The following is a 23,954-nucleotide window of genomic DNA, read 5'->3' on the forward strand; positions in this document are numbered from 1 at the left end:
TTTGATTTCACAAGGTAGGAATTCTTAGGTTCAGTTTGTTGACATATTTTTAGTGGATTTTTATTTTTTTATTATTTTATTTTATTTTTTTTCTACTTTTATTTATTTATTTCACAGACAGAGATCACAAGTAGGCAGAGAGTCAGGCAGAGAGAGGGGGCAAGCATGCTCCCTGACGAGCAGAGAGCCCGACACGGGGCTCGATCCCAGGACCCTGAGACCATGACCTGAGCCGAAGGCAGTGGCTCAATCCACTGAGCCACCCAGGTGCCCCAGTGGATTTTTATTTTGTTCTGAAGTTTTAATCTGTTGAGTCCTTTTCATTTTATGTACTTTCTCCCTCTGACAATGGACTACGGGCACCTGGGTGGTTCAGTCCATTAAGCATCTGCCTTTGGCTCAGGTTGTGATCCCAGGGTCTTGGGAACGAGCCCCACAGTGGGCTCGCTACTCAGCGGGGACTCTGCTTCTTCCTCTTCCTCCTGACCCCGCACCGCCCCCGCCCCGCCTCCCCCACCCCACGCTCATGTTCACTTGCTCTCTTTCTCTCTCTCTGGTTCTCAAAAATAAAAAAATAATCTTTTTAAAAAATGAATAGACACTAGCTGCAGGTTTATTAGAAACAGTTACAAAGTTATTTCCCTTCCGCAATTTTTGTATTTGCAGGATTATGTTGTATAATAAACTCCTCCCTTTGTACCGTTGATGGTGGGTTATAGTAAAAAAATACTGACTATATAATTTTTGTTCTTTTTTAAGAAAAATTTTTTCAAATAACTTTTGACTTATGAGATACTACAAAATTGATACAAGATAGTTCTTTTGTTTTGTTTTCCCAATGATATCATCTTATCAAAACCAAGAAATCGACATTGGTTCAAAATACTAAACTTGTGGACCTTACTTGAATTTCACCAGTTTTTATATGCACTCCTATTTTCTTCCTAGTTTATGTTTCTCTGAAGCTTTAGCACATGTATATGTTTGTGTAACAGCCACCACAATCAGGATACAGAAAAATTGTATTTTTCTAGGATTTTGCTGTTTGAGTCTTCATTTTAATCAACCTTGTTGAGGTAAACCTTACTTTAATTTTTTTTTAAATCAACTTTATTGGGGCGCCTGGGTGGCTCAGTGGGTTAGAGCCTCTGCCTTTGGTTCAGGTCATGGTCTCAGGGTCCTGGATCGAGCCCTGCGTCAGGCTCTCTGCTCAGCGGGGAGCCTGCGTCCCCCCTTTCTCTCTGCCTGCCTCTTTGCCTGCTTGTGATCTCTCTCTCTCTGTGTCAAATAAATTAATAAAATATTAAAAAAATAAAATCAACTTTATTAAGGGAAGTATAATTTATATAAGATGCAATGTGCCCATTTTAAGCATAAAGTTCCAGGAATTCTGACGAAAGTATGCATCTGTGTAACCACCACCCAGACACCGTACAGAGTATCTCTACCACCTCAGAATATGCCCTCATGCCCCCTTCCATTCTGTCTTCCTCCATTGCTCTGACTTCCATGACTGTAGACTAGGGTTTTATTTATTTATTCTTTTTTTTTTTTGAAGGTTTTTATTTATTTATTTGACAGAGAGAGAAAGAGTGAGTATAGGCAGGGGGAGCAGCAGGCAGAGGAAGATGGAGAAGCAGGAAGAGTTAGAGGAAGAAGCAGGCTCCCTGCTGAGCAGAGAGCCCCACTCGGGGCTTGAAATCAGGACTCCAGGATCATGACCTGAGCCAAAGGCAAATGCTTAACCAACTGAGCCACCGAGGTGCCCTACCATGGATTAGTTTTGTCTCTTCTTAAACTTCATGTAAATGGAGTGTTACCGGGTATCCTCTTTGGAGTCTGACTCACTGCTTGGGATTTAAGATTTGAGGGACAGCTTTGAAAATACCATGTATATAAAGAATGCCGCCAGTTCATGTCATAATCCACCATGGCGATCTCTGGGTGTTTGTGTAATCATTTCTCATCATCCGGATTGATGGTCCTTTATTTTTAACCATGCTGGTTTTATGTTTTCAAATAAATTACTCTCCTGACCCCCTTCAGAGGTTTTTAAACATTTTAAGGATTTAGAATTATCCATATCTTTCTATTTATTTTAATTACACTCCTCCATTTAAATTTTTGTTCTGCCTATGAAATTCGCCGTGCTATTTAGTGTGGTAATAGTTCTTTTAATAAAGAGGATTCTCCAGGGACACATGTCATTATCATACCTTTTATCAGAGAGGTAAGTAATTGGGGAAGCATGGCGGTTTCTAGGACAGTAGAAACGGAGAGGTGGCAGGTAGGGCCCGAACACCACATTATGCAGGGGGGTGGGGACGCATTATCTCCACTCTGTTTTCAATGTTTCCCCTTGCTTTTCTTTCATCCCTTCTATCAGCCTTTTTATCCCTTCCACTTCCATTCTTTTGACCTCTTCTCTTTCTTTTTCTCTTTTACAGAACTTCAGTCTCTTCCTTCTCATGCTCTTTACTTTGATTCATTTTCATTCCTCTTCTGTTGTGAAGGTTCCGTATAACTTTCTTCCCTCTCCCTTGGTCTTTCTCCATTTCAGGCTTTGCGATTGCTGACACCTTTTCTTAGGAGAGTATAACCATCACTGCCATTGTCATCATCAGTGTTGTTACAGCAGGTGTCTTCCCTTTTCCCCTTGGGTTGGACCCCGGGTGTGTATGTCATCCCAAATGAAGTGTTGTTTGAAATGAACTCTGTGTATGGGTCAGGTATCCCTTGGGAACACGGTGCTCCTGCAACACCCCCCACCCCCGCCCCCACCATTGGGAGGCTCTTCGGGGTAGAGGGGAGAGCAAGGCTTTTCAGACACATGGGTTCGGAACCTGGATTTATCATTTATTACTTATTTCTTCCTGGCTATGTTTTTTTAAAAAGTTATTTATTTATTTGAGAGAGAGAGAGATCATAAGTAGGCAGAGAGGCAGGCAGAAAGAGAAGGGGAAGCAGGCTCCCTGCCGAGCAGAGAGCCCGATTCGGGGCTCGATCCCAGGACCCTGAGATCATGACCTGGGCCGAAGGCAGAGGCTTAACCCGCTGAGCCACCCAGGCGCCCCCCTGGCTATGTTTTTAACCTCTTTTGGTTCCAACTCCCTTATCTGTCAAGGAAGACTAACAAAACTACCTTAGAGTTACTGTAAGCATCGGGTGAACAATGCATGTCAAGGGCCCAGCTCATAGTAAATAGTCAGGAAAATTTAAGTCCCCCACCCCCCACCCCTTTGCCAAGATTTGGCTTCTTTCCTTTCTTTTTTCTTTTTCTTTTTTTAAAGATTTATTTATTTTAGAGCGAGAATATAGGGTTGGGGGGGGGTAGGTGGGGGCGAAGGGGAGGAGAGAGAGAATCTCAAGCAGACTCGCCACTGTGCACAGAGCCTGATGTAGGGCTCAGTCTCATGACTCTCAGATCATGACCTGAGCTGAAATCAAGAGTTGGATGCTTAACTAACTGAGCCCCCCAGGCGCCCTGGCTTATATTCTTAAGATGAGGTAGAGGGGGTGGTGTTTCTCGGGGAAAGGAAGCATAAACAGGGGCTGTGCTAGTCATCAATTGTGCTGCAGGTCTCTTGTATTCTTTTTGGCACAAATTGTGGCATATTCCAGAAGAATGTTTGGAGATGCTGCCGGTGAGACCAGGGAGTTCTAAAAAGTGACCATTAAACTATTCATGTGTTTCTCTTCCTAGGTGTTTCTTAGTATTCCACTTATGTTGTGAGTATTGGGATAGTTTTTAAAAGTCTTCTCTTACTTAAATAAGAGATTTTGTTGTGTCTGTTCTATTTTAGCAAATTCACTTAATGGTCTCTTAGCAGGAAAGGTGATAAATAACTACCTATATAATTATTTTATTTTTTCATTATTCAGAACCAATAGCAGTCAGTAATAGACTACTACAACTGTGTTTACATTCTGACTATTCTGAACTTATACTCAAAGATTTTACACCATCATCATCTGGGTTGTAGAAACTTCTTATAGGCCCTTTATTTCCTTTGCAGTCTACCCTGTTCTTTTCTTTTCTTTTTAGCTTAAAATATGAAACCATTTTGGGTACATGTTAATTCTCTCTCTCTCTCTCTCTCTGTCTCTGGTTCTACTGTTGATTTTTTTCATCTAGTATTTCAGGGAATTTATTGTTGCATTTGTGTTTGTTAAAAATAAATGATTCTCTCTCTCTTTCTTAAAAGGTTTTATTTATTTATCTGACACACACAGAGAGAGAGATCACAAGTAGGCAGAGAGGCCGACAGAGAGAGAGGGGGAAGCAGGCTCCCTGAGGAGCATAGAGCCTGAAGTGGAGCTTGATCCCAGGACCCTAAGATCATGGCCTGAGCCGAAGGCCCAGGCTTAACTCACTGAGCCACCAAGGTGCCCCCAAAATAAAACTATTTTCAATTCTGGCCTAGTTGCCTTTTACAATTAGACTTATTAATTAAAACTTTGGTTTTTACTGACATGTAGTGGAGATAATACTCTTTTTAAAAAATGTTTCATTTATTTATTTTAGAGAGAGAGAGTGCTCATGCAGGTGTGTGTGTGAGTGAGGGGAGGGGCACCAGGAGAGGGGGAGAATCTCCAGCAGACTCTGTGCAGAGCATGGAGCCTGATGCAGGCCTGAACCCATGACCCTGAGATCATGACTTGAGCTGAACCAAGCATCGGATGCTTAGCTGACAGCCACTGAGGCCCCCTGGGATAATATTCTTGTTTTTTGTTTTTGTTTTTTTTTTTAGATTTTATTTATTTATTTGAGAGAGAGAACACAAGCAGGGGAAGAAAAGAAGCAGACTCCCTGCTAAGCAGGGAGTCTGACGTGAGTCTTGATCCCAGGACCCTGGGATCATGACCTGAGTCAGAAGCAGATGCTTAAACAACTGAGCCACCCAGGGGCCCCCTGGAATAATATTCTTCATGTGTGCTCTCAGCTTTCTCTTTTTTCCCCCATGCCCTGTGTGCTGAACAAAACTTTGTCTTTGCTCATTCCTATTCTCCCCCATCCTCTATCTGCTGAGGATTATTCTGAGTCTTTCAGTTAGACTCTTGGGTTTTGGGGATGTAAGAAATGAAGACGCCTAGAGTGGGGGTGGGTTGAGAGAGAGAAAGCTCACGGACAGAAACAATGGTGAGGAAGTGAAGAGACTATTGAAAATTGGAAAAGAAGAGGAAAGGCATTTTGGAGGACGTGTATGTACAGCATAAATTTGGATCACCTGTACAGTTTCTTCAGAGATCTCAGACGAGATGGACTTTTCAGTTGCTAGTGGGTCGCTCCGTCTTCTCTTGGAATAAACCATCATGCTGAGAGTATGCACGTTTGGCTTATTATCTAAATGCTACATCATGATGTTACATATTTTTATGTATAAGCAAATAAGAGAATCACCATTGTGCTCCCTCTGTCACTGTCGACCCAAGTTTTCTCTCATCTCCCTCTGAAATCTTTATTCCATCCGCTTCTTTTCAAGGCTATCACTGCTCTCCTAGTTCACGTCTCTCCCCTGGAGAGCAGCCTCTTCGGTGGTGTCCCTGCTTCCAATCTGATCCTCTCACTCAACTGTCCATGCTGCTACAGAGTTAACTTTCCAAAACGTCTACAGTCCTTTGACTCAACTTTGCGTGACCCAAGGACCACCAGTCTTTTGACTCTTGTGCTTTGCTAATCTCATCACCTCTGCCCTCCCTTTCCCATTCAGCTTTTGGCCACACAGAAAGACTTCCCATCTGGGAGCACTAACATGGTCCTGTAACTTTGCACATGCTGTTCCCTCTGCAGAGAATGCCCTTACCCACTTGTCCGTATGTGGAGTTCTTCCATCTCTCAACCTTGAAGACCCATTTCGGATGCCACCTGGACGTGCTGCCTTCTTCTTGATGCTCTTGGGTGGTTAGGCACATCTCCTACTGGAGCACCTTGAAACGCTATTACAATAGCCCCATTAGGCTTCTCTGTGTCTTCCGTGGAGCTGAAGTGTACTGGGGTTTTGTGGCAGTTTGGGAGATTGTGATTAGTTTGTGGCCTCTGAAGCTAGGCAGTTTCAGTTCTTTTCCTTTTCTCTTTTTTTGTTTTAGGATTTTGTTTATGCATTTGACAGAGAGAGCCTGAGTGGTGGGGAGAGGCAGAGGGAGAGGGAGAAGAAGACAGCCCCCTTCTCCACGCTAAGCAGGGAGCCCATGTGGGGCTAGATCCCAGGACCCGGAGATCATGACCTGAACCGAAGGCGGCCGCTTAACCATCTGAGGCACCCAGGCAACCAGGAAGTTTGATTTCTAACCCCAGCTATCCCATTCTCTTATTTTGAGTTCTTCAGTAAATTATTTAGCATCCTAAACCTCGATTTCTATAAAGCAATGATCACAATATCCCCTATGTTGTTGATGTGTTGTGAGGGATAAATGAGGTAGAGCATAAAAGCACCAAACACATTGTCTGATCCATTCTGACTACTTGACCAATGCTGCCAATTTCTCATTTATTTTTGAATCTCAAGAGTCTAGCACAGTGCCTGACACATAGCAGGACTCAGCAAGGTACACCAAATGGATTTTTAAAAATATTATTGAGGGGTACCTGGGTGGCTCAGTGGGTTAAAGTCTCTGCCTTCGGCTCAGGTGACGGTCTCAGGGTCCTGAGATCAAGCCCCGCATTGGGCTCTCTGCTCAGCAGGGAGCCTGCTTTTCCACCCCTCTCTCTCTGCCTGCTTCCCTGCCTACTTGTGATCTCTCTCTCTCTGTCAAATAAGTAAAATCTTTTTTTAAAAAAATTAAAAATATTATTGAATCTCTAATGGCTTTTTGCTTTATAGCCAATGCATTATAATTATTTGGAGATACCATACCCTGCTTTGGAGTTATTTGCATGTAATCTCATCTCCCTTATTTGACTATACAATCCTGAGAGCTGGAGAGACTGTCTTGAGACATTTACCCTCCACACACAGGTTTGAATTTGGCAGGTGCTCTGTAACTCACTTGGTCTGTATTACTTTGCTTTTGATAAAGGAGCCTTTCTTGTATTGAGTATCCATTTTGTAGTCTCAGCTGTTGATGTACTTGTGGGAAGTAAAAATCACAAACTTTGAAACCCGTAGGGCAGTCCAGTGTACTGGGGAGTCCAGTTTATTGGGTAATTACTAGAATTACAGAATGGATTATTTTGATTGGAAGAGAACACACAAGTCATCCTTCCTAAGCATCTTTTTTCTGACTCTTTAAGGTAGAAGCCCACCTGGAAAGCATGTATCTCAATATGGTGGCAGAAGGGTGCATGTTTGCCTCAGTTCTCATATTATTCCCTCTGGGAGAAAAAAAAATTCGTACACACACACACACACACACACACACACACACACATTTGGTAAATGTCAATTATATGTATTTTTTACCAAATATATTTTCCCTTTATTTTTTATATTGTAGGTGCTGTTTTTCTTTTGTATATTTTATACTGAATATTTCGATATTCAGTTTTCTCTATTCAGTTAATGAAACTCCATGATTCACAACATGATTTCTTTTGGATGAGGTGTGATCCCTTCTAGTTTTAATTATTTTCCCAGGATGTCTGACTTAAAGCAGTGAATATGAACCTTTTCTCTTAGTAATATCAAGTGTTTTTTTAATTGCCTTGCTCAATAGATTCCATAAGGATGTGAAAAGACTATTTTAGATGTGGTTTTGACAGTATTTTTAAGCTTCCAGCTTTGCATCCTACACTGATTTATATATTATTCAGTATTTTTATACATTCATTTTCTCTCCAAAGCTCTGTTATATATACATAATTTTCTTGGTCCTTTAAATAGTGTTGCACTGTCCTGTGGTTAGGAAGTGTTGATTTTCTAATTTTTTGCTGAAAGGTTAACCAGCAAACAAAGGAATTTCAGTGGTTTGCACCAGTTATATGGTTAATTAGTGATAAAGCCACAAGAAGAATGTTCTGATATTCTAGCCACATCTTTTTTCCCTTTTATTCATCATAAAATCAGGTCTTAAGAAGCAGCAGACAAGTAAAAATAAATTTGATGGATGCTTACACTGTCCATATAGGTGTGTTTCATCTTAAACCCTAGATTTAGTTATGAAAGATTTGAGCACAGATCATAAGTAGATTTATGATGATAATATTTTTGTAATAAAAAATTCTTTAGAAGTCATCTCTCTCTATTTTGTATTTTTTGTCATTCAACTTACCTTTACTGACCCTCTTCTGTGTTCAGCAAGCTAAATGAGATTCAGAATTGTATAAGTTGAATTTTCCTAAAATAAGATATGCCTATTTAAACACAGTATCCATAGGAACATAAATTTATCAAAAAAAAAAAGTGAGAGGAAAAAATTGAGAATTTGGAGTGAGATTCTAACTTGAGCTTTGATATTTAGATGAACCTCTTCACCTTCGCAGTCCCAATTAAAATGACTGCAACATTTTAAAATATGGAGAAATCCTATTAGTGTTGGAGGTTGGGGGTGGTAGGTCCATCTTTATGCTGAAATCTTGGAGGAATTTCCACTAGGTGTAGTGCAGATGGGCTCATATTGAGGAAATGTACTTAAGCCAACAACGTGGCAGTTTCACTTCATTAAAAAAAAAAAAGTGTCAAGAATTGAGGTGGGGGGCGGTTAGGACCACCTGTAGGGGCTTGCACACGGCTCACTTACACAGCCATAGGTGGCTTAGGAGTGTCAGGAGGAGCCCCAGGAATAGTTGCATTAGGGTATGGCTCTGTCGCCACAGGCGGTTTGCAGGAAAGACTGGCTCTGTTCCTGGAATAGACAGAGGTCAGGTCAATTTAGAAAATGTTTATATGGAAAATGGGAAAGTTTTCCCCCTAGGGAACTACTCTCGGCCGCCACCTCCCTCCCTACTTCTCTTAACCTGCTGTATGTGAATTTCTATCAACCAGCCTCCCAGTGGAAGGAGGAATCAAAAAACCTCAGAATGGCTGGTGAAGGAAGGGAGAGGGGAATCCTACCCACCCTGTTTTGGGGGGAAACACCAGTCTGGATAGATGGCTCTTTGTTCAAGAATGAACAAAGAAAGCCAACATAAGGTTTCCGAAAAGCCCGCGATGTAAATATAGGAGAGTAGAGTATTTAAGAGGCAGAGGAAGAAAAATATTTTCTATAGGAAAAATGAATACTTTTAATAACAATTTGCTCTGTGCTTTCTGTTGAGTGCACGGAAGTAACAGAATGAAGGAAGCAGTGAAAGCAATCTCTGGGGGGTGAAAGCTGGAGGAAGAAAATAGAGCGAGAGAATAAATTTAAAATATTGCTGAATAAGACTCTAGGCAGAAAGGCAAAGGAGCTCGCTTAAGAAGGAAGTGTGAGGGAACTCAAAGATGCATTATATTGGTAAAGAAAAAAGTGAACGTTGGAGAAAATGAGATGAATGATGGTAAAGGCAAACCTGAGAAATTCTCCCTCAATGTGAAGCAAGGTCAGCTCTAAGAGCACGAGATGCGTAATGGAAGGCCGGACAAATAGCAGAGTTCTCATATACAGACAGTTCTGAAAGAATTAGAAGCTAGATTAAAAGCAGCCAAAGCAATTAAGCATATTATACGAAAATAATAAAAACAGATCCCACCTTCTTGACTTTAAAAAAACATAGACCTGAAGACTGAGTCCTTACCATGTACCAGAGAACGTAGCAGAAGAGAGAAAAATAATTTGATACAGTTTGGCAATTTTTTTGTTAATTTCATGGATAAAGCAAAGAAATTACCAAACATCCTGATCAGAAAAAGTAGTTTAACCCCCAAAGCAGAAGTTAGCATTAGAATTCTCTGCAACATTAAATGCCAGAAGACAATGAAGCAATGTCTGTAACTTTTACAGGAAAATGTTTGTGACCCAGAAATACTAGACTCGGCCGAGGTGTTATTCATTAGTGAAAGCAGTGGAAAGATATTCTCAGATATGTGATTTCTCATAAATACGCCATCCGCGTACTTTTCCTGAGGAAGTCGCTCGAAGATGCACTCCAGCCAATTATAAAGCAAATTAAACAGTTCAACCATGGTGAAGTTATGAAATAAAAGGATTAGTGATGAGCAATAGAAACCTTATGATTATAAAATAAAAACTTCAAAACATGACAACATTTTAAAATGTTTATTGAAAGATAAAATTATAATGAACAACGATGAGATGAAATGAGCCCCAAATACAATACAGGGATTAAAAAAAGAAAAACCTATTACTTTTCTCTACTTAGATAAGTTGCAGTAGATACTAATCTTTGGAATTAATACTTCAATTAAAAATTCTTTAAAAATAATGAATACAGGGAAACTCTCCCTCAGTCAAAAGAAAAAAAAAAAAAGCTTATCTTTATATTGTCTTTCCCTAGGACCTGCACATGTTCTTTCTTTAGCTTTGCTTAAAAAAAATACAAGATTTGTGTTTCTAGCTACATTAAAAAAGAAAGAAAGAAAGAAAAATACACCAGATCCCACTGTGGGGGGATGTTATAGCATGTAAATCTTCAGTAAGTATGGGCATGAAACCATATGCATTTTTTTTTAAAGTACATATAATTTGACATAGCTATATAATCACAGTTACCTTAAGGGGAAGACATTAACAAAACAGTGGGCTCCAGGTAGCAGAAAAACCTGTACTTTCTGTTCTTCTCTGTTCATATATTGGTAATACTTTATATATGAATCTTTACAGTGGAAAAGTAAATTTCATGAAAATAAAAAATCCTATAGATAGAACAGAGTTACAATTAGAGGCAGATTTATAGTATTGGATGGCCTTGTTCTTTCCCCCCAAATTAAAAATAAACTAAGCATTTAATGTAAGGCATTAGGGGAAAAAAACCAACACAATAAAACAGATCATCCAGCAATTGAAGGGGAGTGGGGTCAGGATTTCATAAAAACCATAAACAGAATAGATTTGAATAAAAAGTCTAAGAGTTGAATCTTTAGAACAGACAGCAGAATTAGTAAACTTGTAGCTCATTTGCTCAGGATAGCAAACCAAGATGTACAAAATAATGTATTTAAATCACAAATTCAGAGGAAATAAAATGTCTAACTTATGCTAACTATGAAATGAAAGTTCTAGTAAACATTAGCAAAACTGATTCAAAGACTACAATACTGGAATTGGCAATAACTACAGAAATACCAAGAACACTGCCACGGAGCCACTCCGGTTGTTAAAGTGACTGTCTCTAAGTATTATGGCCTATTTTTTATTCTACTTTGTGCTCTTGAGTTGTCACAAAAATCCTATTATAAGCAGGGACTAATTTTGCATATGAATAAAGACTAACTAAAACAACAAAATCTTTCTCTAAGTAGGGAGTTCGTTCTTGTGGAGCTTTTTTAAAGGTAGAAAAGAGCTGCCTTTCTAAAATTTAAGAGCAGCAAAATATTGACATGCAGTCAAAGGAGTGCCAGGGTTCAGGGAGCCTGGTAATGGGCCCAAGAGGCCTTGTGACTCTGGGCTGACCAATAGCCCAGAGACCACTAACGGCAAATTGAATTTCTAGATCACCGGTTGCCTTCATGGCTCTCTGAAGCCTCTAGAATGTGAGAGCAGACCCACCAATTTTGAAGAGCCATGCAAACATACGAATTCTAATCATTCTTTGAGGTTCAATGGAATCTCTATCACTAGAAAGCCATTTATAGAGTGCCCCAAATTTTGCACATCTCCATCACAAGATTTTGATAGTTTGTTTTTACTAGTAACATGAATAGACGAAGTGCTCTTTAGTACATTCATGAAATAAGGAAGATCTGGATTTTTGATTTGGGCCACTCTGGATCTACTACACTCACAAAAACAAACAAACAAACAAACAAACAAAAAACAACAAAAAAAACTACATTGCTCACTCTCATTCCCAATGAAATAAAGCTGAATTATGGCAAGGCTCTCTCCTGTGTGTTAGAAACACAGCCGAATATAATCTATGCAGGTAAGAAGATTGTCTTTTCTCCATTTCTTTTTGGAGAGGAAAATTCATTGCTATATACATACGATCTCTTTATCTTGTGGAATGTGTACTTAGATATGCTGTTGTTCACTCGGACCCACTGTTAAAATGCCCGCTTGGTAACATCACTTTGCTAGGATCAGATTAAATGATGTTTTGTTCTTGGTGGATCTTATACAGTGAGAGAGGGAAATGAAAGAAGATGTGAGAAATAGAGGCACATCCACAATGTGACAAGGGGACCGCAACAGCAGAAGTGTGACCTGAAGTCACGTTTTCCAAGCTGGCGTGCCCAAAGAATTTAGCTTGTTGAATTGTACCTCAACTTAATCCAACGAATTAACTTTGAGGAAGTTGAGGATTTGTGGCTCACACTAGCTTATCAAAGGGCATGTGAGTTTCCTCCCCCCTCCACCAAAATCTAAATTTTGTAGTACTCAGTGTTTCCCCATTACGTGTGTCCACAGAACCTTCTTTCCGGCAATCCTTTATGAAAAGGTCAGGGCTCCTGTGGGTCGAAGGACACACTTTGTGCAAAGTCTATTTACAGTGTACATTAAATGGGGAAAAGAAAAAACAACTTCTTCAAACACCGGCTTCGTTTCTGAAGGTTTGCTGTCATGAAAATATAATCAACTTGCACCTTTTTCATCGCATCAACTTCTTTTGGTCCTACTAAAGCAAAGTAAAGCACTTACAGCTTTCTTACACTGATAAGTCCTCCTTCTCCGAATGGATTCCCAGCAAAGGGGAAATGTCTGTGACCTACTCAGTGTTATTTTTCGGAAAGCTGAACTGTCAAGTTCCTGGTAGGGCCTCACCTTGATATTTTTTCTCTTTAATGGAGGACCTCTAAACAGCAGAATATGGCTGCCTTTTAATCCTTGCCTTTTAAGTTAGAGAGGGGTGCTAGAAATAAGATGGTTTCTTTCTCTCTTCTCTCCCTAATATCTGACCCCCTGCTTAAATATTGTCATTAACTCACAGGGGTCGGTGGAGTCTGTTGTTCACTCATAGGTTAACTCAAGAAATCTTTGCTGGGTGCCTGCACTGTTCCAGGCACTATTCTAACATTGGGTATATGTACAAGGTGTATGGGGTGTGAACAAGACTTATAAACCTAGTGGGGAAGATAACCAACAAACACACAGGTAAATACACAATTTGCAGACAGTGCTGAGTGCTAGGATTAAATCAAAACAGGAAGCCAAGCAGTTTTTTTTCTCCCCAGGTGAGGGGAGCACTATGTACATGGTAGTCTGGGAAGGCTTCTCTGTGGAGGAGACTTCTGAGCTAAGAACCAGATGGTGAGGAGCCGGCAGATTTTTCTGGAACTGGATAAATGGGCCCACGGGAATCTAGAGAAGTCTGGAGTATGCTGGGCCTATTTTCATCAAGAGACTCCTGGATTTAGGTGTGTGCTTTGGCTTGCAGAGTTAGATTTTGGAACTCAAATATGTGGGCTCCTTTTAATCTCACAGGAAGGACGGCTGTTTGCCCAGTGGGCACCTGAAGCTCTTCTCCGTTTCTGTCCTTCGGGAGAACAGCATTTCTCAGTGGTATACAGTTGGGCCTTGTTAAGAGTCAGAGCAATCTGAATAACAGTTGCTATTAATATACTGGTTACGTGAGAGGGGTGCGGTTATACAAGCGTCGGGAGTTCAGCTCAGATATGAAACTCATCTCAGTGCTGCTCTGAGATTCGACTGCTCTGGCTCCCATCACTCCAAGCTCCTCCATGGAGAGCTCCCCCCATCACACACCCGGCCCATTCTGACTATTAACAGACTAATTTTTATCTAAATCGATTTCCTTTGCGACGAAATGCTAGTGTTGGTTTATCTTTAGAAATAAGAAATTGCAAATTGCACAGCCACTGAATTATGAACTTAAGAACAAACCATATGGGTTCTAGAATTCCTATAATAACAAATACATTGTGGGAATCAACAGAACAAATTACCTAGCTTACTTTTAAAATTCATCCTTCTTTGCTGTTTGTTTGTTTCTGGAAGGGCAAGTAGGAAGCAGGGTGACTTTATGCGCTAACTGCTCAAAAACCCAGGCGGCAGAGAACAGGGATTTGGATTAGTCAACCCACTGACCCTATGGAACACTTTCTTCTTTGCTGCCTACCCTGGCACAATTTGGCTGGGAGGAGAAAAACCTTGATAACGTTGAGAGCAGTTCCCCCCTACCCTCCTTCCACTCTTTTGCACCCCACCCTACCAGCCGGAAGCAGAAGTCTCATGAAAAGGTTTTGAAGCCAGCATCCTATTATGGTCTCTTTCTGTCCCAGTGGACTCGCTGAACACGTCCTTGACCTTGGGACACAGGCAGAGTTCAAACCAAGTCTGTGCTGTTGGGCTGTTCATCCCCCTTTCCTGGAAGACTCCTGACGATACCCTCTTTGCTTAAAGATTGTAAAGGTAACTAGTGTTCTTGCGCAAGATGGCCAAGGTGTAGGAGAGAGGCTGACCTTTGACTCTGGCAATCTCTCGAACCGTATGCAGGGCCAGGCCCGGGTGGGCATACTGGCAGACGCTTTTGGGAACCCCACGAGGCAGGAAGTAGGGCGCATCAGTTTCCACAACGATTCTGTCCAGTGGGATCATTTTCAGAGCCTCGCGGGTCTCCCAGGCAGAAGAGTAGGTCAGGACCGCTGTGAACCCCACAGACATGTTGGGAAAATACTTCAAGAGGGGCTCGATGAGCGGGTAGGTGCCCGTGAAGCAATGCCTATGGATCTTGTAGTCAGGGGGCACTCTTCTTTTCATGATGCCCAGCAGATCTTCATCAGCTTCTCGGCAGTGGATCACCAGGGGCTTCTTCAGAGACACGGCCAGCTGCAGCTGCCTCTCAAATACCCTGTGCTGCTGTGGAACTGGGGTGGTACACTTGTAAGAGTAATCTAAGCCCATCTCTCCAAACGCTATGGCCTTGGGGTGCCGTAAGGCGTACAGAAGCTTTCTTTCTTGAGTGTCATTGTAGTAACGTGCAAAATGGGGGTGACAGCCGAAGGCCCCCCAAACCAGATCATCTTTCAGCAGCTCCTCCCAGAGGCCATCCCTTAGTGTGCGAGGATCACAAAAATCAGAGATGCAGCCCTGAAATTCCTTAGGAAAGGTATAGTTGTATATTTCTGTGAACTTGCTAAAGGTCCCTTTGAAAGACAGCTTGGAGTAGAGAATATCCAAGTGGCAATGGGTGTCAATGAAACCATGACCTAGGCCTCGATTCCAGTGGCATCTGGGCCCCAAATTAGACACATATTCTCCAAAAGGATATGATGCGGTCTCCTCTTGGACGGTTTGCTCCCGGGCTTCTAAACTTCTGGAGAAACGAGAGGCATGAAAGTTCGGGGATGGACCTTCCTCTAATGCCTTCCAGTCTCTGGACCAGTTTTGGAAGTGCATTTCTGAGCCGGAAGGATAATCACTGAGAAAGCTGCGGCTGTTCCTCCCGGCCTGGGGTGTGCTGTCGCTGCTGCTGCCCACAGAGAGAGAGTAAGAAGGCTGGGGACTGCTGCTCCAGTAGCTGGTATAGGCCTGCCGCAGACCCCTGTGCAAATGAGGTTGGTCCGGGACACCACCAGTGGTGAAGGATGGAGGCTTTGAAACTCTTGAGAAACCCAAGGAGACTGGCTTCTCCTGAGGGAATCTGGCTGCAGCTAGCTCTTCTACACCAGGCGGGTGACTAAGTGAAAAGGGGCGCTCAGCGATTGCCTCCCTTTCTTGATGCTTTTGGATCTCTGAACAACAGTCACGTCTGTCTAGAAATTTGGGGACCGGACAGCCTTTTTCCAAATTGAGCACCGTTCTGTCACCTGGCAACTTCTTACAGGGTTTCTCCTGCGGATCCATAATCACTCTCCTATTACCAAAACTGTTGACTTCTATCGCTATCATTTCCTTCTCCACTCTGACCTCGGGGGCTGGCAGCTGCTTTTTCGGAGGAGCAGAGAAGGTGACGACCCTGGCAGGTCTTTGTCCAGGGCTGAGATGCTCTCTTCTGCTGGGTTTTGCACCAACAGCTTCCTCTGCTTCTGGCATCAGTTTTCCCTGGGTGCCCTGGATACCCTTCCCATAGATGAATGGAGCGCTTTGGTCATGCAGTGTAGCACTCTTTCTCCTGACATTGTTTGGGTCCTCAGACTTATCACTGTGACCCTCAGCCTGGGCTGCAAATTCAGAGTTAGTGGAGTTACTGGCACTCTGTCTGGAACTGCTCCTAAAGCGGTAGGCCTCCTCGAAAGAAGCCATTTCCTCTAGGGAGGGGCTGAGCCCAGGAGAGTTGGAGCAGAGGGGAGTCCGCCGATGGGAGGAGCCCCAAGTGCTCCCTCGAATCAGGCGTTTTTTAGAGGCTCCACCCACACCTGGTCCTGAGGAATGGGGTGGTTGGGGAGTTGGCGGGAGGAATTTCCCTTGGCAGGCTGCACCCCCTGAAAAACCTCAGCTTGAAAGCTGTAAGTCTCTTTCTGTGTTCTCAGGCGGTGGGGGACACTGGCCTCTCCTGAAGGAAATACAGAGTTAGGAGGTGGCTAGTTGGAGGGGACACATCAGTGGGCTCCCAGAGGCCTCCGCATTAACCGGGGGGCCTGGGTGTTGCCCTCGCTACTTAACTTCGCGCCGCTCCAGCCACTTCGTGACCTCGTCCCCACTCTTTCAGCTGCCCATGATGGTTCTCAGTGTTCCAGAGATGGCAAAGCCCTGCAACAGAGTGCGTGACCTCAAAGCGCTCTGAAAAAATCGCGAAGATCCAAGATTTGGGGAAAGCTTGGTCTGGCGCCCAAGCCACACCTTGCTTCCGAGATTTCTGAGCACTCGTTCTCACAGAGCTACTTCCGGGGGGCATCGAAGCACTTCCGGGACTACAGAGCGCTTCCGTTTGGTTTGGAAAACAAGGCCCTTCTGATGTTAAAGCCCTTGAAAAGACGGTAGGGTGCTTTGGGGACCACACACAGGGCGCCTGGAGCCTAGGCTAGGACCCAACACAGCCCTGGAGCAAAAGGAGAGGCTTATCCCCCTCTCCCCCGACTAGTTTTGGCCAGTGGAAATACTCTCCCCCTCCACACACAAGGGACTGTGCTCCTGCCCCCGCCAGCACCCTCTTGCCTCTTCCACCTTGCCTCCGTGGTCCAGAAGCCCACTTCTATCTGTGGCCCAGCCAGGCTTCTCTAGGAACTGCCACCATCATTTGCTGTTTGCTCCTTTTCTTCCCCCCATTCTTTTAGAAAACATGGTTGTTAAAACATAGTTTAAATATACATGCTTTTAAGAAACATAGTTATAATTATAGCATATTACCATTTTCAGTTCTGTGGTTTTTTTTCTCTCAACATTTCTGCGTATCCTAAGTATTTTTCTTACTGCTCTGTAGTTTTCGAAAACATCATACTAGTGCCTTCATAATATTCCACAGAGTACATAGATGTGCCATAATTCACCAAACCCTTCCCTTTCTGTTAACTTTTTAGGCTCCCTCACTTGAGTTTTTTCTATTTAAAAAAAAGGAAAAAAAGACTGCAAAGAACATCTCTGCACATATGTTTCTCCATATTTTGGTTTGTTTCTTTGGGCTACATGCCCAGAAATGGAGTTCCTGAGAAGTATAGGAATTTAAAAATGGTTCCTCATAGCAGTACATTGCCTAGAAGAATTGTAGTAGTTTAAAATCCCATCCATGATGAATAATCCCACCAGGCCCATTTTATAGGAGAAACAAAACTGCTGCCTCATTTTAATTCGCTCTCATCTGATAATATCTTAGAGCAAACATTTTTCCTTTTTTATTGACCCTCTGGTGAATTTTAAGTCCTTTTTTTCATCTTTTTAAGGGTCTTTTCAAAGTTAACTAAATATATTTTTATAAAATAAATAATCATGTTCAGGTTTTTTTGTTAGTGTGTTTATTTTTTACTTACATTTTCTTTTTTTGAGGTTATAACTTGTTTTTCTACTCAAATCTTAATTTATTTCTTTCATAGTTTTCTTTTTCCTCCTAAACCTAGGATGGTCATCCTCCCTTTCAAGGCTTTAACACACACACACACACACACACACACGTTTGGAGGGTGGTTACATGGGTGGATCTGTTATATTTAAGCTGGTAATCCCATCTGGTATGTATTTGGGATTATAATTTATTTTAGGTTGGGATATACTTGCTGCTATTCCAAGTTAGCACTTTTTTCACTTACTGATACGTGGTTCCTTTTTCATGTGTTAAATTCCTATATGTGGAGAGCCTGGGTGGCTCAGTCACTTAAGCATCTGCCTTCCGCTCAGGTCATAATCCCAGGGTCTTGGGATCGAGTCCTGCATTGGGCTCCCTGCTCAGTGGGTAGTCTGCTTCTTCCTCTCCCTTTCCCCCATGCTATTCCTCTGCTTGTGCTTTCTCAGGTTCTCTCTCTCAAATAAATGAATAAAATCTTTTAAAAAAAATTCTGTATGTAATAAGGTCTATTTCCAAACCACTTCTTTTTCACATACTATTATGATTTTTCTTACTGAGGTGTTGTACTATTTTAGTAATTGAAGCATTAAATTGTAGTAAGGTATAAAATCTGGGAGACTTAGGTCCCCTCCATTACCCTGACGTTGTATTATTTTCTTTAATAGGCAGACTTGTTTATTTTATCAGGTGGACCTAGAATTATTTTTTTTTCAAATACCTCCAAAACACCAATGAACTTCAAATATGTTATTTTAGTCTGCTTATCCAGAATATATTCCACTATTTGTCAAGTTCATCTCTATTTTTGAGTGTTTGTAGGGTTTTATATGGGTCACAGAGTCTTCATTACAACTATTTTTAAGTGTTCTGTAATTTTTATTCTATTGTGAACATACTCTTCTCTCTCACCATATTTTCAGCTGGTTAGTTCTAGTACATGAGAATATTTTTAAAATTTTTTTAAATTTAAGTAGACTCCACGCCCAGCATGGAGCCCAAGGTGGGGCTTAAACTCACCACCCTGAGATCAAGACCCAAGCTGAGATCAAGGGTCAGATGCTTAACCAACAGTGCCCCTAAGAATATTTTTGATTCATTTGTGGTCATGCTGAAATCTTTTATTTATTCTTAGGTACCCAGCCTTTGCTTAATGCCATTATTTTATCAGCCTATAGTACTTTGGTCTCTTTCTTGCTAGTATTTTTATTTCATGCCTTCTGACATTGTCCAGAATTCCTCAAAATGATATTAAATAATGTCGTCAGTAGGGGCATTTTTGTTCCATCCCTGATTGTAGCAGGTGCACAGTTTACCTGACTATAATGCCGGATAGTTAGGGCATTGTTTCAGAGCAGATGTTTTTCAGTCTTGTTAAGGAATCACTCTTGTGTTTTAAAATGCATGGGGAAGGAAAATGCTGCCCTTCGTGCAGGTGGCTTATAACTGTTACAGGGCTATTGAATTCTGTTTGCCTGTATCTTGCATCCTAAGTAGTGAAATAGTCTGGAGCAAGCTTGCACACTCCTATCCCCTGGGGAGCTATAAAAATCAGTATTCTTGGACCTGCCCTGAAAGATTCGGATTTCACTGTGTGTGGGTGTGGATACCGCCCAAGCAACAGGAGTTTTATCTGTAGGTGATTCTCATGGGTAGCTGAGGTGAGGACTCCTGTTCCATAGTTGACTTTTTTAATGGTCTGTCAGGCATTGGAATTCACTTTGTGGCTTTCCATCTGTTCGGGTATCCAGGGGAGTTGTGTAATGGGGTAATTTTCTTTTCCTTGAAAGTTAGAAAGAATCCATTTGTAAATCATCCAGGCTGGAGGTTTTTGTTGAGACAATTCTTTGGTAATTTTTTTTCCACTTCTTACTTGGTTATGGTTCATTCATTGCGTTTTGATAATTCACAGTTTTTACAAAAATCACTAATTGGGGTTTTATTTTTATTTATTTTTTAAAGATTTTATTCATTTGACAGACAGAGATCACAAGTAGGCAGAGAGGCAGGCAGAGAGCGGGGGTCGGTGGGGGGGGGGGGTTGGAGCAGGCTCCCCGCTGAGCAGAGAGCCCAATGCAGGGCTCTATCCCAGGACTCTGGGATCATGACCTGAGCTGAAGGCAGAGGCTTTAACCCACTGAGCCATCCCGGTGCCCCAACTAATTGGGGTTTTAAAAGCTATTACTATTTTTTAAAGCTTTATTTATTTATTTCTTATTTGACACAGAGATAGAGAGTGCAAGTTTGTAGAGCAGTAGGCAGAGGGAGAGGCTATCCGCTGAGCAGGGCGCCTGATGTGGGGCTGGATCCCAGGACCCTGGGATCATGACCTGAGCCAAAGGCAGCCGCTTAACCAACTAAGCCACCCAGGCGCCCCTAAAAGTTATTTTCATAAAAGCTTGCATGATATTTTAAGATGATTTATATCTTATAATTTATTAAATTTTTATGTTATACCATCTCTTCTTTCTGAATTTATACTTTCTTGATTATCTTTGCTAGAATTTTATCTTATTTATTAAAGAAGCTCTTGGATCTATGTATTGTAGTTGCTTTTTTTTTCCTTTCAAGTTCTTCTATTTATGCTCTTATCCTGTTGTTTTTTACTTGTGTTCTTTATGACAAATTTTTACACTTCTGAAAAGTTTTGCTCAGTTCATTGCTCATGGAATCAAAACTCTTGACTGCATTTCAGAATTACCTGGGTTGCTCTTAAAAAAAAAATGCCCCTCCGACCTAATGCAATGTGGGCTGGGGAAGAAGGGTCATTTTTGGTGGAAAAAAGGTATTTTGATTAAAGCAGGGGGACAGGACTTACGGGCAGGAAAAGCTGCACTGGGGTTGTGGGGAACAGTCTATGATTTACTTGTAAGTTGGGCGTGTGTGTGCAGAGATAAAGGATGTTTCTGGAAGGATTTTCATATGTTAGAGAAGACTTAGAAGATCCTGGAGGTCTGGTTATTGTCAGGCTAAGGTTGCTTTTTGCCTGTAGCAAAACATTAGTGATTTTTTTGTTTTTTGTTTTAAACCTTTTTGTTATGTTCAGTGCAGAGAAAGACAATTATTGTATGATGTCACTCATGAGCAGAACAGAAGCAAAGCCCGAGTGTTAAGGCAGTTGTGAGTTCCTGGAGGAATGTCACACTCCGCCTGTTTCAAGTATTTTTCAATAGACTGCAAGTCGTGAGATTTAATTTTATCTTCATTTCTTTTGCCTTTGTTCTCCTCATCATTACCTGCCCTCAAGATTCTAATTTAATTCATTTAAGCTTGGGTCTGGTTGTTGTCACCATTATCTTCTTCTGCTGCTTCCTTTTTTTTTTTTTTTTCTAAGTTTCCGATTCAATTTACTTGGGCTTGGGTCTGGTTCATTTGTTCTTTCTCTCTCTGTCTCTCTTTCTTTTTCTTTTTTTCTTATTTCATAATGCAGAGCCAAGGCTGAGAATAGCTGAGTTAGAACATTGAACTGAGTAAGCTCTCTTCAATGCTAAGTTCTTTTATGTAATCATCTAAACCCAGTAGCTCACCCAAGATGATGGATTTACCTAAGTTTTATAGGTTTGTACATCTTTAAATTTTATTAGGTTCTATACTTAGCATTTTTATTTTTATTTTATTTATTTGTCAGAGAGAGGGAGAGTACAGGGAGGCAGAGTGGCAGGCAGAGGAGGCAAAGAGAGAAGCAGGCTCCCCACTGAGCAGGGAACCCCATGCGGGACTCCATCCCAGGACCCTGGGATCATGACCTGCGCCCAAGGCAGCTGCCCAATGTACTGAGTCACCCAGGTGTCCCCTAGTATTTGTATTTTAAAATTTACCTTTAGCACAATAATCATTAGTGAGAATTTCTGTTTATACTTCCATAATACATTTCTAGTTGTATTTGTGATTTGTGACTAGAACTTACATAATTTCTCTCTGTCCAATTTATTAGAATTTTTTGTGAATTAGCTTGTGTAGGGGAGGAAAAATCATTTTCCCTTTACCTGTCTAGGTGCTTGAGCTAAGATGCCCCTGTAATACAACCCAGAATAACAAGAAAAAAAACCAAAAAGTAGTTTAGTAACCTGTATACTTTTTGTGTACATGGGAGAGACGCAGGAAAACAGAGTAACAAATGGCCCAAGCCAGTGCCTTAAATACCATCTCCAGCTAAAGATGGGGAAGAGGGTATTGGGGGTGGAGAGTCAGTCGTTGTGGGAGTGGGGGGCTGGGAGGCTGAGGAAATGGTGGGGAGGTTATCAGGCAAAGCACAGTACACAGGGGTAGCGTTGTTTTGCAGACTTAAGTCCCTGCCTTCTCCTCTGATTGGAGTTTCTAGAGGTGTTTGTTGCTCATCTATTTCTGGGTACAGAGGAGGAGACACCCTTACAAATGGAGATCCCCCTTATACCTGTAAATGTCTCTTACTGATGGGTCACTTTTACTTGGATATCAGAGCAGGTCTGCTGCTTTTTTTTTTTTTAAACTATTTATTTGAGAGCTGTTTCTTAAAATGAATCAGTTTAAGGTAAGTCTTAGGCCAAAGAAGCATTTTTTGGGGGGTGTCATATTCTGTTTCTCTTCCTGCATAATAAATTTCTATAAATATTTCATTGCCATGTATAAGGGAGCCATCCTTTATATGCAGTACCAGATCTCTTACAGTTTATATTCTTAATTCTAAGACTCTATAATCGTAAAAGAAATCACTGGCTTAATCACAGCTCTTGCAGGAAGAACAAACACCACCACATGAAATGTATAGAATTTGTATTGTCTACCAACCTTTAACAGCTATGCATTTATCTGTACTATTATATACCTTCTTCTTTAGGACCCCATGATTTGTCTGAGCATTTTTCATCAAACAGAACCCAAGCATCATTTTCAACTTAGACTAGTGATGCTGGTCTCTTTATAGACTGTTGAGCCTTATTGAACATTACTGGTGTTTCATCTCTTTCCTGACAGTTTCTCTCGAAATTCAGCTGTAAATTTTTGACACTTCGATGTTGAGTTTCTGAGTAATACAGACTTTATGACTCATGCATTGGTCACACCAACCTCACCACCTTTAAAAATTCTCTGATTTATTTAGAACGATTCGGCTCCGGCTTTTGCCTCGGGATTGCATTGCGTAGCCTGTGACGGACAATCTTCTACATGCAATTATTTTGTGTGGCAGGGCTGCATCAGACAATAATCATTCTGAAAACAATTTAAGTGGAAATTAGGAATCCAAATCGATGTTAAAATCCAGCTATTTGGGATATGCAATGCAAAATGAGCAGCTCAATTCACACAAAATAGGATTAACTCTTTCCCCGCCAGGCAAAATTTACACTTTACATCTAGTTAGAACCAGGAGCTCAGCAGCTGGAACACACTCCTGGCTGCTCAGAGCTCCTTCTGCCTTTTGTTGTAAGAAGATCCTGATTTCCAAAATCTTAACATTTCCAATGTTTCCTTTATAATGAAGAAATGCCTTGTATCTATTATTTAAAACTAATTGATTTCAGATTTTATATCCTCTAGGCTAGCATCAGATATTCAAATTGCCGTGGGGGCTCAGGCAGGTAACCTTGTATAATAACAGTAGGGCTTGCAGAAGCCTGTGGGGAACTGAGGATCACATGCTCTGCCAACTGATATTTACATTCCGTTTCCAAGAAAATTACAGCCAATTACATCCTGTAGGACCTTATTTATCTAATCTCTGCTTGACATCATAAATTATGATGAAACCCTGTATCATAATTATGTTTCTATAAATTGTTATTTCTAGCAGGTTTTTATTTTAGGTCCTCTTCTCCGAAGACTCTGGTACTTCGCGTTCCTCTGTGATGAGGTGTTTTATCTGGGTGAGATCACTTTTAACCTATTTGGTGTCTCTTCCTTGGTATTCTACTTCGCTACATTTTACTAGTTCGCTCTCTTCCTTTTCTATCTTTTAGTCTCTTCTGCTCCTGACTTGCTCTCTGCCTTTTGTAGGGGAGGAAAAGTCCTATTCCCTCCACCTTCTAGGTTCTTAGCCAAGACACCC

General features: G+C 41.5%; 2 protein-coding genes across 4 annotated transcripts in view; one reads left to right on the top strand and one right to left on the bottom strand.

Moving 5' to 3' along the window:
- The window catches only part of EFHC2 (EF-hand domain containing 2), a 194,239-nt gene that overhangs the window by 46,126 nt on the left and 124,159 nt on the right, over positions 1-23,954 (top strand). The gene's annotated exons all lie outside the window — the stretch shown is intronic.
- LOC132007652 (putative deoxyribonuclease TATDN2) lies at positions 14,392-16,831 on the bottom strand. The gene is made up of 2 exons (XM_059385904.1): positions 16,777-16,831; positions 14,392-16,358 (listed from the first exon to the last, which is right to left on the bottom strand). Exons 1-2 carry the CDS (start codon positions 16,829-16,831, stop codon positions 14,392-14,394), a joined length of 2,022 nt encoding a protein of 673 aa, XP_059241887.1.

The sequence above is a fragment of the Mustela nigripes genome, chromosome X (assembly GCF_022355385.1).
Source record: "Mustela nigripes isolate SB6536 chromosome X, MUSNIG.SB6536, whole genome shotgun sequence".
Lineage (NCBI taxonomy): Eukaryota > Metazoa > Chordata > Mammalia > Carnivora > Mustelidae > Mustela > Mustela nigripes.